Source organism: Podarcis pityusensis, assembly GCF_964106645.2.
Source record: "Podarcis pityusensis genome assembly, chromosome: 18".
In the NCBI taxonomy this organism is placed as follows: Eukaryota; Metazoa; Chordata; class Lepidosauria; order Squamata; family Lacertidae; genus Podarcis; species Podarcis pityusensis.
In genome coordinates, this window is record NC_138043.1 from 2,834,358 (window position 1) to 2,851,410 (window position 17,053).

The 17,053-nt window shown below is 51.9% G+C and overlaps 1 protein-coding gene across 2 annotated transcripts; it reads left to right on the forward strand.

Moving 5' to 3' along the window:
* The first annotated feature begins 1,251 nt into the window (after positions 1-1,251).
* On the forward strand, positions 1,252-16,443 carry REX1BD (required for excision 1-B domain containing). Of its 2 annotated transcripts, none has more exons than XM_080989296.1 (5): positions 1,252-1,312; positions 8,860-8,942; positions 11,318-11,522; positions 12,621-12,709; positions 16,021-16,443. In XM_080989296.1, exons 1-5 carry the CDS (start codon positions 1,310-1,312, stop codon positions 16,091-16,093), a joined length of 453 nt encoding a protein of 150 aa, XP_080845422.1. In that variant the 5' UTR covers positions 1,252-1,309; the 3' UTR covers positions 16,094-16,443. The 2 variants fall into 2 exon arrangements, with proteins under 2 accessions (XP_080845422.1, XP_080845421.1); XM_080989295.1 differs by lacking the exon at positions 1,252-1,312 and adding an exon at positions 3,729-3,752.
* The last annotated feature ends 610 nt before the right edge of the window (positions 16,444-17,053 follow it).

Below are 17,053 nucleotides of genomic sequence, written 5' to 3' on the forward strand. Positions count from 1 at the left end.
CTTTTCCAGGGAGTCTTCTCTTCTCAGGAGGTGGCCAAAGTCTTGGAGCCTCAGCTTCACGATCTGTCCTTCCAGTGAGCACTCAGGGCTGATTTCCTTAAGAATGGAGAGGTTTGATCTTCTTGCAGTCCATGGGACTCTCAAGAGTCTCCTCCAGCACCAAAATTCAAAAGCATCCATTCTTCGGTGATCAGCCTTCTTTGTGGTCCAGCTCTCGCTTCCATACATCACTGCTGGGAAAACCAGAGCTTGAACTACATGGACCTTTGTTGGCAAGGTGATGTCTCTGCTTTTTAAGATGCTGTCTAGGTTTGTCATTGCTTTTCTCCCAAGAAGCAGGCGTCTTTTAATTTCGTGGCTGCTGTCAACATCTGCAGTGATCATGGAGCCCAAGAAAGTAAAATCTCTCACTCCATTTCTTCCCCTTCTATTTGCCAGGAGGTGATGGGACCAGTGGCCATGATCTTCGTGTTTTTTTTTTGATGTTGAGCTTCAGACCATATTTTGCACTCTCCTCTTTCACCCTCATTAAAAGGCTCTTTAATTCCTCCTCACTTTCTGCCATCAAGATTGTGTCATCTGCATATCTGAGGTTGTTGATATTTCTTCCGGCAATCTTAATCCCGCCTTGGGATTCATCCTTCTTATACAGTGGTACCTCAGGTTAAGTACTTAATTCATTCCGGAGGTCTGTTCTTAACCTGAAACTGTTCTTAACCTGAAGCACCACTTTAGCTAATGGGGCCTCCCACTGCTGCTGGAGCCCGCTTTCTGTTCTCATCCTGAAGCAAAGTTCTTAACCTGAAGCACTATTTCTGGGTTAGCGGAGTCTGTAACCTGAAGCGTCTGCAACCTGAAGCGTATGTAACCCGAGGTACCACTTGTATGGGTTAAATCTTGGGTTGCAGTGACCCTTCCAGGCCTCCAGAGGGCAGCAGAGGGCCTTGTGCCACAACCACGTGGCTGCAGCAGGAAGTGCCGGGTTGACCATAGAGGTGTTGAACATAGATGTAAGAAATTGTAGAGGAGCATGAATTTCCCCCACCGTCACTTTCAAGAGCACTTGGTTGGAGAAGTAAAGATGAATTGGGATCAGATCAAAAACCGAGCATTAAATCAAGGAGAGGAATGAATGAATGCATTGGTCTCTGAGTGTGGGAGGGGCACAATTATTATTATTTTTTGGGGGGAGGCTTTTTATAGTGATCCAGGAAATGCCATGCCTAGGTGGAAGGAAGGGTCATCTCTATAATTTCGTGCCTCTACGGTGCCGGTGGAGGAGAACCTGGGAAGATCCTGAATTGCTGCAATGGTGAGAGCAAAGGATCCCCTTTAAATGAGGCTGGGGGCTTCCCTCTCCATTTGCATGGGAGGGCCAAGGGCGCTGCAAAATTGCAATGGGCAGCAATTGCGGGGGTGGGGGAGCAGAGTCCAAAATTTAAGAGGCTTTTGCTGCAAACCCTGCAAAAACAAACAAACCCCCAAATACAGTAAAAGGAAATTTGGAATTAAAAGTGGCGATACCAGCAGCGGCCACAGGAGGGCGCGCGTGCGCACTTTATAAACTTCCTCGTTCTGTTCATTCCTTTCCCATCTAAGCTATTAGTGCCAGCACTGACCGGCAGCAGCAGAGCTTTCAGACAAGCTTTTCCCCCCCTTTTTCTTTTTGGCCAGCTTTTCTGCGGGAATTGGAGGTGGGGAGCAAGGAAGGGGTTCGGTCCCCGGCAGCGCACCCGGAAAGGGACATAGGGAACCATTAATGCACAAATAATAATAATAATAATAATAATTTATTATCTATACCCCGCCTATCTGGCTGGGTTTCCCCAACCACTCTGGGCGGCTTCCGACAAAACACTAAAATACAAGAAACTATTAAACATTAAAAGCTTCCCTAAACAGGGCTGCCTTCAGATGTCTTCTAAAAGTTTGGTAGTTATTTATCTCTTTGACATCTGGTGAGATCTAAGATTCGAATACTGTACTGACATGTAGGCCAGATCCCTTGCTTGAGGCGACTGAGCGGAGCGTTTCAGGGCGGTAGAGCTCGAAACCATGAGGACCGGAACCTCGGCTCATTTTTATTTGAAGCCGGCGGTTTCTGCACTGCTGGGGGTGGACTAGATGACCGTCGGGGGTCCCTTCCAGCTGTATGATTCCGCAATTCTATAAGTCTATTCCAGGTCTCAGATTTGACCCCCAGGAGCCTAGTGCGCCTGTGACTCGGTCCCAAGCTGTTTCTTCCTATTTAAAACTGGGTCTTTTAATTCAGAACAATGAGGACTGGAAACTTGACTTCTGAGCTCTCAGGGAGCAGTTCCAATGTTCTCGGGTTAGGCTAATTGATCGGAGGAGAATTAGCCTTTGATGTCGGACTCTGGAGTGGGGGGGGGGCGATTATGTCTCCCGACCCATGAAACGCCTGCCAGCGCGGTCCATGGCTGTCCGGGAGTCAAAGCTGGAATGGAGCCTCCATGCACAGGCGCAGTCTGTTGTTGTTGTTGTTGAGTCGTTTAGTTGTGTCCGCCTCTTCGTGACCCCCTGGACCAGAGCACGCCAGGCGCTCCTGTCTTCCACTGCCTCCCGCAGTTTGGTCAAACTCATGCTGGTAGCTTCGAGAACACTGTCCCACCATCTCGTCCTCTGTCGTCCCCTTCTCCTTGCGCCCTCCATCTTTCCCAACATCAGGGCCGCCAAGACCACATAACATTGGTCTTGAAAGACCTTCATTGGCTCCCATGACGTTTCCGAGCAAAATTCAAAGTGTTGGTGCTGACCTTGAAAGTCCCAAATGGCCCAGTATCCCTGAAGGAGCATCTCCACCCCCGTCATCCGGCCCGGACACCTGGGTCCATCTCCCGAGGGCCTTCTGGCAGTTCCCTCCCTGTGAGAAGCGAGGTTACAGGGAACCAGGCAGAGGGCCTTCTCGGTGGTGGCGCCCGCCCTGTGGAACGCCCTCCCGTCAGATGTCAAGGAAATAAACAACTACCTGACTTTTAGAAGACATCTGAAGGCAGCCCTGTTTAGGGAAGCTTTTAATGTTTGGTGTTTTGTTGTTGTTTAGTCATTTAGTCATGTCCGCGTCTTCGTGACCCCCTGGACCAGAGCACGCCAGGCACTCCTGTCTTCCACTGCCTCCCGCAGTTTGGTCAAACTCATGCTGGTAGCTTCAAGAACACTGTCCCACCATCTCATCCTCTGTCGTCCCCTTCTCCTTGCGCTCTCCATCTTTCCCAGCATCAGGGTCTTTTTATGGCTGATCCAGAATAGAGAGGTTGGATCAGCCATAAAGAAGGCTGATCGCTGAAGAACTGATGCTTTTGAATTCTGGTGCTGGAGGAGACTCTTGAGAGTCCCATGGACTGCAAGAAGATCAAACCTCTCCATTCTGAAGGAAATCAGCCCTGAGTGCTCACTGGAAGGACAGATCCTGAAGCTGAGGCTCCAAGACTTTGGCCACCTCACGAGAAGAGAAGACTCCCTGGAAAAGACCCTGATGTTGGGAAAGACGGAGGGCACAAGGAGAAGGGGACGACGGAGGACGAGATGGTGGGACAGTGTTCTCGAAGCTACCAGCATGAGTCTGACCAAACTGCGGGAGGCAGTGGAAGACAGGAGGGCCTGGCGTGCTCTGGTCCAGGGGGCCACAAAGAGGCGGACACCACTAAACGACTAAACAACAACAACAACAACAACAATAATAAGTTATCCCTGGCGGTTGAGAATTGCTGCATCCCAGCCGTATGGGCAAGGTATAAATAATAAAATTATTATTATTATTATTATTATTACTACATGGCCGCAACATTCACGACAGCCCTGTAAGGCTGGCTGGCATCCTTTAAACCCATATTCCAGACTGAGGGCAAACATTGCCTGGCTGGCTGCTCCTTCTCTCCCGCACTAAAGGGTCGGTGTCGGGAGGCGAGACTCGAACCCAGCACCCGCCAGCTCCAATCAGTCAGCGGGGCAGGGAAGGGGGGAAACATTAGCTTGTCTGAGATGGGACACACACAGACCCCAACTGCCGCCCCAGGATGGATGGTTTTCGGCAGGATAGATGTTTCCGCCAAGGCAGGGGCGGTTTGGGCGGCTTGCCACGAAGGCGTTTTGGAGCCCCGTGGCCTGGAAAGCGCATTTAAACTGTCGGTTTTAATTGGGTGGGGGAACGGAAACACCCCCCCAGCTGCTGTTGTTGGGCCTGGGGGGTTTGGCACAGGCTGTCAATTTCTCCTGCAACCCACCCACAACTTTCTTTGCAACAGGAGATGGGGGGAAATTTGTGCATGCCAAAACTGCGTCCTGGAGGTGTCTCTGAATTGATGCCGTCTGCCGCGAGGCCGGCAGTTTGCTGGAGAAACGGGACAGAGACCAGGAAGCCGGCGGGTCTGTGTATATGGGGCATATCTCTTATTTATTTCTATTTTTTAATTAATATTCAATGAGATGATCCTCGTGGTGCAGTCCAGCTCCACGATCCGGCGAGCCAGCAGCCAGGCACAACGCAAAGGACTTGTTCTTCTAAGGATCGTAAAGTTGGATGGTGTATTATTGTTAAAATTATTGTGTTGAAATTTCTAATATTTTTTTTTTTAAGTTGGAAAGGGGTCCCCAGGGGTCATCCATCCCAACCCGCTTGCAAGGCAGAAATCTCGGCTAAACAGAGGACCACCCAACCTCTGCTTTGAAACCTCAGAGGAAGGAGAATTGTCCACCTTCCCATCCCATCTCAAATGCCTTGGTACTCAAACAACTTGGAACCCAAACACTGCAAACCTAGAAATAAGTGTTCCGGTTTGTGAACATTTTTCGGAAGCCAAATGTGCTCCGTTTTGAGTGCCACACTTTGGTTTTGAGCGTTACGCTGAGGTCTGTCTGTTTTTGCTATTTATTTTCCGTTTTTGCGGCTCTCTCTGTTTTGTTTTTGTGTGCTACTGATGGATTGATTGTGTGGCTGCAGTACATTGATTATTGATTTCATTTTATGGATCAACGGTCTCGTTAGAGAGTCAAATTCGTGTTCAATTGCTGTTTCAGGGGTTGTTTTTAAAATTCTGGAACGGATTAATCTGTCTTGTGTTGCTTTCTATGGGAAAGCAGCGTGCCTCGGTTTTGGAACGCTTTGGTTTTGGGACGCAATTTCCGCAACGGATTAAGTTGGAGAACCAAGGGACCACTGTACAACGGGAGATTAGCCTCTACCCAAAGGTGTTGTGGACTTTGGAGGCGCCCAAACTCGGGGCGAAAGGGGGAAACGATCCGAGAGGAAGGCACGCTTGGCAGATCCTCTCCTGGATCAACTTCCACCTGGAAACCACCATTAAGACCATGGGTCGGCAAACGAAGGCCCGGGGGCCGGATCCGGCCCAATCACCTTCTCAATCCAGCCCACGGACGGTGCGGAAATCAGCGTGTTTTTACACGAGTAGAATGTGTCCTTTTATTTACAATGCATCTCTGGGTTATTTGCGGGGCTTAGGAATTTGTTCATTTTTTTGCTTTCCAAAAAATAGTGTCGGGAGGCGGTTGGAGGATGGATGGCGGCTAACAGATTGAGGCTGAATCCTGACAAGACAGAAGGACTGTTTTGGGGGGACAGGAGGCGGGCGGGTGTGGAGGATTCCCTGGTCCTGAATGGGGTAACTGTGCCCCTGAAGGACCAGGTACGCAGCCTGGGGGTCATTTTGGACTCACAGCTGTCCATGGAGGCGCAGGTCAATTCTGTGTCCAGAACAGCTGTCTACCAGCTCCATCTGGTACATAGGCTGAGACCCTATCTGCCTGCGGACTGTCTTACCAGAGTGGTGCATGCTCTGGTTATCTCTCGCTTGGACTACTGCAATGCGCTCCACGTCGGGCTACCTTTGAAGGTGACCCGGAAACTACAACTAATCCAGAATGCGGCAGCTAGACTGGGGACTGGGGGCGGCTGCTGAGACCACATAACACCGGTCTTGAAAGACCTTCATTGGCTCCCAATACGTTTCCGAGCACAATTCAAAGTGTTGGTGCTGACCTTGAAAGCCCTAAACGGCCTCGGTCCAGTATACCTGAAGGAGCGTCTCCACCCCCATCGTTTTGCCCGGACACTGAGGTCCATCTCCCGAGGGCCTTCTGGTGGTTCCCTCATTGCGAGAAGCCAAGTTACAGGGAACCAGGCAGAGGGCCTTCTCGGTGGTGGCACCTGCCCTGTGGAACGCCCTCCCACCAGATGTCAAAGAGAACAACAACTACCAGACTTTTAGACATCTGAAGCCAGCCCTGTTTGACGTATTACAGTATTTTAATATTTTTTTGGAAGCCGCCCAGAGTGGCTGGGGAAGCTCAGCCAGATGGGTGGGGTATAAATAAATTATTAATAATAATATTATAGTCCAGCCCCCCACAAGGTCTGAGGGACTGTGGACCAGCCCCCTGCTGAAAAAGTTTGCTAACCCCTGATTAAGACCATCATGGAAGACCATCCTCCTCGCCATAGGAAGAGGATAACAAACACAGCTGTGGGTTTCGTCTGTGATTCCTGCCTCCCATCGCAAGGGGGTTGGTTTGGATGACCCTCGGGTGTCCCTCCCAGCCCCCCAATTCTGTGCCGCCAGCCTGCTCCTTTGGCCCAAGCCAGGCTTCAAAACAGCCCAGCAGAAACTTCCTTATGGAGTGCGATCGAAAGCCGGATTTGGCACGGAAGCCAAACCGGACACCGTCCGTTCCAGAGCTCAGGTTTTTGGGGAATGGGGGCAGGAGTTTTAGGTTTGTGGACTTGCCAGCTCAGGGTGGGGGCTTTGTAACCCATATCCCCAACCCCTTCCAGCCCACGATTTGCACGTAATATATATTTATATTTCTCGAAGCGGAACGCAGGCCGCCGTCGCTGAGGGTTCCTTGTTTTGCACACATGCAAAAAAGAGAGACTTTTAAAAATGTTTATTTCTTCTCCTCTTATTTTCTTCCATCGCTTTTAATAAAACAGAGAGAGAGAGAGAGACTTTTAATGAACCGAAGAGTATACAGAGCCAAGGTCTAGCCGGCGGCAAGAGCCGATTTTGGCAAGGAGAGCATGGCCAAAGCGTGGCAGGAAGATTTAAAGACAATAAAAGAATAACATTTAAGCGTTTCATTGTAGAAATGGTTTTTTTTATTTGTTTGCAGAATATGGGTAGATATTCGAGAGCTGCTGGCTGTTCTACAGTTCTCGGCAGACATTGTGCGAATACGAAAGCTCAGAAAAGTGAAAGGCTCTTTGTTCTGTTTGTTCGTCTCAAATTAGACCTGATATAATTTAGTCCTGACGCCTCTCTCTGTGAGTTTCTGTACGTATTTCAGATACGTATGCAAGAGGCTAATTTATAATGGTATTTTGGGAATCACTCGTGTTCTTATGGGGCTGCGTGGTTTTATACTTTCTGGGTCAGCTGTGACCACATTATCAGAGAACTGTCAAATCGGAAGGGACCCCGGCGGTCATCCAGACCAACCCCCAGCGATGCAGGAATCCTTGGCCTAGAGAACTTTGTGACACTGTCAGGATTCGAACCCTGATCTCCCAGGTCCTGGCCCGACCCTCTCTAACCACTACTCTCCCCCACTGTCTTCCTAGACTTCTTCTGCTATAGGGCAAACTCTATAAATTAAGTAGGCCAGTAAATACAGTGGTACCTCGGGTTACAGACGCTTCAGGTTACAGACGCCGCTAACCCAGAAATAGTACCTCGGGTTAAGAACTTTGCTTCAGGATGAGAACAGAAATCGTGTGGCGGCAGCGGGAGGCCCCATTAGCTAAAGTGGTGCTTCAGGTTAAGAACAGTTTCAGGTTACCCGAGGTACCACTGTACAGGGGGAGCAAAACGTCCCTTAGAGAAGGATCTGAAATATTAGCCATCAATCAATCAATCAATCAATCAATCAATCAGTTCTTTATCGCAGTCCAGAGACCCACAAACGGAACCCACTACATAAAAATATTCTAATTGAAGCTTGTTTTATTTGATGCTTTATCTGCTTCGATATAGTGGTACCTCGGGTTAAGAACTTAATTCGTTCCAAAGGTCCGTACTTAACCTGAAACTGTTCTTAACCTGAAGCACCACGTTAGCTAAGGGGGCCTCCTGCTGCCCCCGCGCCGCCGGAGCACGATTTCTGTTCTTATCCTGAAGCAAAGTTCTTAACCTGCAGCACTATTTCTGAGTTAGCAGAGTCTGTAACCTGAAGCGTCTGTAACCCGAGGTACCACTGTATTTTGCCTTTGAAACTGAAAGCAATAAAGAAACGAAATGGAGATAATATTGTCGAGTCACCACGGAAAAAATAAAGGGCGCTTTGACATTCCGTCGGGGAGCGGCCGAAAACCAGGTTCAAGGTGCCGTTTGGCGATTCGTGGATATTATCTCAGTTTTTTAACGCTGAGAAGACCTGGAGGAAAGGGACGCGGGTGGCGCTGTGGCTTAAACCACAGAGCCTAGGATCAGAAGGTCGGCGGGTCGAATCCCCGCAATGACGGGGTGAGCTCCCGTTGCTCGGTCCCTGCTCCTGCCAACCTAGCAGTTTGAAAGCACGTCAAAGTGCAAGTAGATAAATAGGTACCGCTCCGGCGGGAAGGTAAACGGCGTTTCCGTGCGCTGCTCTGGTTCGCCAGAAGCGGCTTAGTCCTGCTGGCCACATGACCCGGAAGCTGGACGCCGGCTCCCTCGGCCAGTAAAGCGAGATGAGCGCCGCAACCCCAGAGCCGTCCGTGACTGGGAATCTCAGGAGAGGAGAGGAGAGCCGCTCTTGTGATCGAATCCTGCCACGCTACCAAGAGCTTCGGCCCCTCGCTCTATCGAAACGCATCTCCCAAGCTTAATTCCCTTTTTCGTCCATTTGCAGTTGGAAGCGGACGTCCAGACCCTCGTCCACCGCTTCTATGCCCTTCAGAGCGAACGGGTCGAAGCCTACCACCTCTTCGAAGAGTGAGTATCGCTGACCGGTTGGGGTTTTATTTATTTGGGGTGGGGGACATGGCCAGGTTTCCAGAGGAAGAGTGGCTTCCCGTTGAGGTGCCCGACTGAGGCCTCTGAGGATGCCTGGCCTGGACCCGAAGTTATGGGACTACAAAGCCCATTGTCCACTGCCAGCTCTGCCAACAGCACTGGACGATGGGTGTTGTAGTCCAACTTCTAAATATGAGCTCTTGTGCAGCGCTCACGGCGACGCATTGGGTATATATATGCGCGTCCCACTATGGGGCGTGTTTTGCGCCGCGTCCTACCGTTATTATCCCGCGATCTTATTCTTCCTGCTCTCAACGGCTGTTTATTTATTATTGCTTCGTTTCGTTTGGCTGGTTTGTTTTCAAATAAACAACGACAAACAGAGGAAAGGACTCGAAAACGCCAGGATCCCGGCAACCCAAGTTCACCATTGGCCGGTTTTCAGGACCCCAGAAAGGTGGTTTCGAGACCCCCTCAAGGACCCCATCCCCATTCTTTTCTGTGCTGCCCCCAATTTCCGTGCCTCGCCGTCCAACGGGGGAAGGAGGCCCAGAAGGGGTGGGGGGGTTCCCTCCCCGCTTTTCCTGCCGCACCCAGGGCTTTTTTTGGCTCGGGTGCCCCTGATGAACACCAGATGAGTCGGGCGGGGGGTGGAAAAACCTCCCTCCCTAAACACCTGTCTTCGATTTGCAGAGAGAAGGCGCTCTGGAGCGGGGTCTCTGGGCAGGGGGGCGGTAATTGACTTCTGGGGAATCGAGAACCGAGACCCTCCGGCAACCCCCCACAACTCCGACCGAGCGGGCCTGGTTTCCCAACCGCCCCCCTCCCGCCAACCCACTTGGCAGGGGTGACGCCCCCCCTTGCCAGGCAGGCTGGTGTGTGTGTGTGGGACGGTTCCTAATTCACCCATGCCTCTTGCAAACCCAGCCCAGCGAGGTCACGCCAAAGGGATGGGGGCTTTTTGTAGAATCGTAAGATTTGGGAGAGGGACGCGGGTGGCGCTGTGGGTTAAACCACAGAGCCGAGGACTTGCCGATCAGAAGGTCGGCGGTTCGAATCCCCGCAATGACGGGGTGAGCTCCCGTTGCTCGGTCCCTGCTCCTGCCAACCTAGCAGTTCAAAAGCACATCAAAGTGCAAGTAGATAAATAGGTACCGCTCTGGCGGGAAGGTAAACGGCGTTTCCGTGCGCTGCTCTGGTTTGCCAGAAGCGGCTTAGTTCTGCTGGCCACATGACCCGGAAGCTGTACGCCGGCTCCCTCGGCCAGTAAAGCGAGATGAGCGCCACAACCCCAGAGTCGGTCACGACTGGACCTAATGGTCAGGGGTCCCTTTACCTTATCTTTACCTTTAAGATTTCGGAGATAGCCCCAAAGGCTTCTAAGCCAGCCCTCTGCAATGCAGGGGTTTTGCTTTTGTTTAAATCCCTGTACAGGGCTGCCTTCAGATGTCTTCTAAAAGTCAGATAGTTGCTTATTTCCTTGACATCTGGCGGGAGGGCGTTAAACAGGGCGGGCGCCACCACCGAGAAGGCCCTCTGCCTGGTTCCCTGTAACCTCGCTTCTTGCAGTGAGGGAACCACCAGAAGGCCCTCGGGAGCTGGACCTCCGTGTCTGGGCTGGACTATGGGGGTGGAGATGCTCCTTCAGGGATATTGGGCCATTTAGGGTTTTAAAGGTCAACACCAACCCTTTGAATTGTGCTCAGAAACGTCCTGGGAGCCAATGTAGGTCTTTCAGAAGTGGTGTTATATGGTCTTGGCAGCTGCTCCCAGTCCCCAGTCCGGCTGCCGCATTCTGGATTAGTTGTAGTTTCCGGGTCACCTTCAAAGGTAGCCCCACGGAGAGCGCATTGCAGTAGTCCAAGCGGGAGATAACCAGAGCATGCACCACTCTGGCAAGACAGTCTGCGGGCAGGGAGGGTCTCATCCTGCGTCCCAGATGGAGCTGCCCTGGACAAAGAATTGACCTGCGCCTCCATGGACAGCTGTGAGTCCAAAATGACCCCCAGGCTGCGCACCTGGTCCTTCGGGGGCACAGTTACCCCACTCAGGGCCAGGGAGTCCCCCACACCTGCCTGCCTCCTGTCCCCCCAAAACAGTCCTTCTGTCTTGTCAGGATTCAACCTCGATCTGTTAGCCGCCATCCATCCTCCAACCGCCTCCAGGCACTCACACAGGACCTTCACCGCCTGATTTAAAAGAGGCCATTGAGGTCCTTTCCAACTCTCCGATTCTGTGCCAGGAGGCACAAAGTCGGGACGTTCTGCATTCGGCCCAGACCTCGGTCTTCGTGTCCAGGCAATGGGTACACCGCTGCTTCTCTCAACTGTTTTCTCCCCCCTCTTTCCCGCCAGGGGCCACCGGGCGTATCTCCGAAGTGGCCCCGACTACGACTTCGCCCGCTACCGTCAGCTGGTGCATGAGATCACCCAGGCCTTCAGCGGGATCTCGCGGGAGATCCTACAGATCAAGGAGCAGCTGGAGGGACCCCGTGGGCGGCCTGACCTCGCCCACCACCTGGGGCGCCTCCAGGAGAAGGAGAAAGAGAAACTCGAGCTGGTGAGAGAAAGAAGGGGTGCATGGAGGCCGGTCTCAATTTGCGCCCATTTTACAGATGCAAAACTGATCCCCTTCCGGTTTTGTGCTAGAAGAGTGTTTCGATCGTGTTTCGATCTTGTAATCGGGATCGGTGGTGTCTGGAATATCAGGTGCGGACGTCCCTTGAGAGATTTGGGGTTTTTTGAGCGGCTTGTGTGTATATGTATTCATGGAATCATGGCATTGGAAGCGGCCTAGCTCAACCCCCTGCAACGCAAGGATATGCAGCCGTCCCTTACGGGATTCGAACCCACCACCCTGGCACTGTCTCCCATCTGCAACGGATGATTCGGCTAAAGTTTCCTTCATTGCAGGGGGTTCGACTAGATGACTCTGGAGGTCCCTTTCCAGCTCTACAAGTCTTTAATTCTTACCACGCTGTAACTGGCCGAGCTACCCAGATCGCTAAAAGTCAGAACGCCCCTTGCGCAATAAACGCATCGTTTATCGTTTCGACGTTTTCGCTTTAACCGCTTGCCGTCGTTTTCACCTTTGTGAACCGACCTGATCTCTCTTCAAATGAACGAATGAATATTATTTATAGTAAAAACGGGGGGAGGGAGAGAAAGTGATAAAAGACGGCAAATCATCAGAGGTGTTGACGGAAGTCTAAAATAGCTTATAAGTTACGTGTGTGGTTGTTGGAAATGATATGTTAAAAAAACTAATAAAAATATAAAAGGGGGGGGGAGAAAGCTTTAGCAAAAACATTATTTTGTTAGGTAAATCCTGAAATACTGGCTTATTTCGTTCTATAATAAAACATTTTTAAAAAATATTATTTATAAATGAATATTATTGCATCTATAGCCTGCCTTTGCTCTCAGGGGCTAATTCCCTCTCTCCCTCTCTGCCTTCCCTTTTAATCTTGACAACAATCCTGTAAGGTTGGTTAGTGACCAGCCGGAGGTTGGATTAAAACCCAGGTCTCCTCCTGCCTTTCGGGTCCGGGTCTCTAACCACTGCACGGCACTGCCCCTCTTGCAAACTGGTGATTTCTGCGCCCCCTTTCGTCTCCGCCGTGCGGGTCTCACCTCCTCGTTTCTCCCCCCTTCCCAGACGGCTCAGCTGCAGCTTGCGAAACAGAACGCTCAGGACCACCCCGGCGTAGAAGCCCACCCGCAAGAGGTTCGCCAGCTCAAGCAGAGGTAAGTGAGGGGGACCCCTGTGGTTGCAAATCGGAAAGAGGGGTGCGGCGCTTTTGCTTTTAAACAACTCCCCCCCCCCCCCCCCGATTGCATAAAGGCGCTCCAACCAGAAAAAACCAAACGCGTTTATTTTTATTTCCCAAAACTCGACTGTAACTCTCAAAGAGACGCCTCTCAGTCCTTGTTTTAAGAGGGGAGTCCTGTTGGTTTCAGGCTTGTTGTTGTTGTTGAGTCGTTTAGTCGTGTCCGCCACTTCGTGACCCCCTGGACCAGAGCACGCCAGGCCCTCCTGTCTTCCACTGCCTCCCCCAGTTTGGTCAAACTCATCTTCGTAGCTTCGAGAACACTGTCCCACCATCTCGTCCTCTGTCGTCCCCTTCTCCTTGTGCCCTCCATCTTTTCCAAAAAGGGTCTTTTCCAGGGCGTCTTCTCTTCTCATGAGGTGGCCAAAGTCTTGGAGCCTCTGCTTCAGGATCTGTCCTTCCAGTGAGCGCTCAGGGCTGATTTCCTTCCGAATGGAGAGGTTTGATCTTCTTGCAGTCCATGGGACTCTCAAGAGTCTCCTCCAGCACCAGAATTCAAAAGCAGCCATTCTCCGGCGATCAGCCTTCTTTATGGTCCAGCTCTCACTTCCATACATACTTGGAGGACTAGAGCAGTTAAATCTGGGGCTTCTCTTTCTCCTCCCCCAGCATGGAAAGCAAACAACTTTCCTGAAAAGAAAAGGGGCTATTTGTATCCTATCCTGTTTTCAGGGTCTTCCCAACAGCATGTCAACTCCACAACCATCATCTTATGTAGTAAGTTAGTTGGACATAGAGAGTTATGTGTTTGATGCCAGAGATTTTTTAACTACTTCCCCACATCCAAACCACTCCCCTGGCTAATCCCTGGAGACGGAGGTTAATTGGGACAGGGAAGGTAGGAGGAGAGAGAGAGAGTCTATGCAATAATTTGCACCCAGTCCCTGCTGGGCTGAATCCTGCAAGCCGCATGCACAATCCTTTTGTTGTTGTTTAGTCATTTAGTCGTGTCCGCCTCTTTGTGACCCCCTGGACCAGAGCACGCCAGGCCCTCCTGTCTTCCACTGCCTCCCGCAGTTTGGTCAAACTCATGCTGGTAGCTTCGAGAGCACTGTCCCACCATCTCGTCCTCTGTCGTCCCCTTCTCCTTGCGCCCTCCATCTTTCCCAGCATCAGGGTCTTTTCCAGGGAGTCTTCTCTTCTCCTGAGGTGGCCAAAGTCTTGGAGCCTCAGCTTCAGGACCTGTCCTTCCAGTGAGCACTCAGGCCTGATTTCATTCAGAATGGAGAGGTTTGATCTTCTTGCAGTCCATGGGACTCTCAAGAGTCTCCTCCAGCACCATCATTCAAAAGCATCCATTCTTCGGCGATCAGCCTTCTTGATGGTCCAGCTCTCACTTCCATACATCACTACTGGGAAAACCAGAGCTTTAACTATACGGACCTTTGTTGGCAAGGTGATGTCTCTACTTTTTAAGATGCTGTCTAGGTTTGTCATTGCTTTTCTCCCAAGAAGCAGGCGTCTTTTAATTTCGTGCTATAAAAGTAGAAATTAACAATTTGGGGAGAAAGTAAAAGGGGGGCGCAGTTGGGCGAGAGTCATTGTCTGGGGGGGTTAAACTCCCCCCCCCCATGGACCCACTGCTATATCTGTGGAGGGAAGAGTGAGTTGTTGTGTTTTTTGGCCCAGATCCTGTATATTTTGTCAAACAGAGCTCTGACAGAAGTTCAGGAATCTGGGTTGATCTGTCGGAAGACGGGTGGGCTGGTTCTTGCTAGTTTCAGATTTGACCCTAACGTGCATGAAACTCACCTAAAATTGACAATTTAAAAAAATAAATGGATCAGAAGACAAACTGGCTCCCTTTCCTGCCCAAGTCACCCCGGGGAAACAATTAGATTTAATTTCCATGCCCAACTCCAATTCACGCCCCCTTCAGTCCGTTGGCAATCCCAGTTCATTTCTCACAAAAACGTAACCTTGAGAAAAAGCAAGCTTAAATCTGCTTATGTGGACAGCTCGGTCGGTAGAGCGTAAGGCTGTTTAATCTCAAAGGTCGTGGGTTCGAGTCCCATGCTGGGCGAAAGGTTCCCACATTGCAGAGGGGTGGGCTGGATGACCCTAGGGGACCCTTCCAATAATACAATTCACTGCAAAATAGTATCCTACCCGATAAACTCCCTGCTCTAATATAGCGCCCGTGTCTTTTCTGCCGCAACAAATCTCTCTGAGAAAAGGGGAACATTTCCACATCTCGGGGTGCTCTTTTTGGCCCGACGGGACCTGATCTCCCACAATCCCCCCGGCTGCAGTCTCCCACAATTCCCCTTGCTTGCAATCTCCCACAATCCCCCCTGGTCGCAAACTCCCACAATCCCCCCTTGCTTGCAATCTTCCACAATCCCCCTTGCTTGCAATCTCCCACAATCCCCCCTTGCTTGCAATCTCCCACAATCCCCCCTGGTCGCAGTCTCCCACAATCCCCCCTGGTCGCAGTCTCCCACAATCCCCCCTGGTCGCAGTCTCCCACAATCCCCCCTGGTCGCAGTCTCCCACAATCCCCCTTGCTTGCAATCTCCCACAATCCCCCCTGGTTGCAGTCTCCCACAATCCCCCATGCTTGCAATCTCCCACAATCCCCCCTGGTTGCAGTCTCCCACAATCCCCCCTGCTTGCAATCTCCCACAATCCCCCCTGCTTGCAATCTCCCACAATCCCCCCTGCTTGCAATCTTCCACAATCCCCCTTGCTTGCAATCTCCCACAATCCCCCCTGGTCGCAATCTCCCACAATCCCCCTTGCTTGCAATCTCCCACAATCCCCCCTGACTGCAGTCTCCCACAATGCCTCTTGGTTGCAACCTCCCACAATCCCCCTTGGTCACAATCTCCCACAATCCCCCTGGTTGCAATCTCCCACAATCCCCCTTGCTTGCAATCTCCCACAATGCCTTGGGTGGAGGGGCAGAACCACTCTCTCTCTCGAGACCCAGATCCCTTTACAGGATAGATTTTGCGGGGTGTGGGTTGGTGTGGAGATTCAGAGCCCGGAAAAAAAAACCTGTTTATTTTTGCAGAAGAGGGGTCTTTGGAGAAGTCCCTCCCCCCGATTGCTCTGCTTTGGCTCTCGGGATTTTTGGCTTCCCACGGGCCATTGGATCGCTGCGTTTCATAAACAAGCGGCGAGGGCCGGGGAGGGAGGCGGGCAGGGCCGGGCGGCCCGAGCCCAGAGCGTGCCTAATCGCCTCCATATGCTCCTTTATTTATCGTTTCCATCCTCCCCAACCAGGCTAATTCAAACCATCGAGGCAATCAGCGAAATTCTCCAAGATTTCAAGTACGATTCTGAAGAAAGCTCTTGACGGGACGTCCCACAGGAGGAGGAGGAAGGAGGTTTTTCGGCGGGGGGGGAGGAACACCCCCTGCAAGCGAGCAACGTTCGGATCGCTCTCTCTCCCCCCAGCCCCCCTGCCCGCTTCCTTACCCAGTCTGGGTTCTGACCTGCCTCGCACGCAGGCCCCGATGTGAGGGGCTCGGCCGGACGTGCTTTGGCCCTCCGCCCGGCACGAAAGGCTCCAGACCCACGCTGAACGAGCCCAATAAAGACTTCTCCCTAGACTGGGAGGGTTGGCTGGAGCTGGAGATGTGGGGCAAGGGGGTGGGAACGTTCTCTTCGTTCGTTTGGAGTCAATAAAAGCCAGCCTCTTGTTTACTTGAGTGTTTGCGGGACTATTTTTCCATACCCAAATCCTTTCCACCGGGACGTGCAATGGTTGGGCAGGGTGTGGGCGGACGGACAAGGTGGGGAGGCGAAATTTGCCGGCCATTTGCTTGCCCCCGTTGTTAGAGGTTTATTGGCATCCTGGCGTCTTGAGAGGCAATGGAGTGCGCTTCCGGGGGTGAAGCCCAAACGGCTGTGTTAGCGGCACGGAAGTAATGTCCCCGGGGCGCAAGCCAGGTCTTGGAGGTCCTGGGCCGCCCGGCCTCACGTAGAGGGTACTGGCACGGTCCGGTTCGCGGGCTGTCAAAGTCCGGGGGGGAACGTCAGGACCGGGGGCAAGGTGGTGGGGTGGGAGCAGGAATGGGGGTCCAGAAACCAGGAGTCAGGAAGCCAAGGGTCCGAGAGTCAGGAAGCAAGGAGCTACAAAGTCAGGGGTCCGAGGATCAAGAAGCAGGGAGTCACGAAGTCAGGGGTCCGAGGATCAAGAAGCAGGGAGTCACGAAGTCAGGGGTCCGAGGGTTGAGAAGCAAGGAGTCATGAAGTCAAGGGTCCGCGGGTCGAGAAGCAAGGAGTCACGAAGTCAAGGGTCTGAGGGTCGAGG

Excerpts from the sequence above, each read along its gene's own strand:
- REX1BD (XM_080989295.1), top strand. Across the intron at positions 8,943-11,317 it reads GCCTACCACCTCTTCGAAGA|GGGCCACCGGGCGTATCTCC; the intron begins GTGAGTATCGCT and ends CTTTCCCGCCAG. Across the intron at positions 11,523-12,620 it reads AGAAAGAGAAACTCGAGCTG|ACGGCTCAGCTGCAGCTTGC; the intron begins GTGAGAGAAAGA and ends CCCCCTTCCCAG.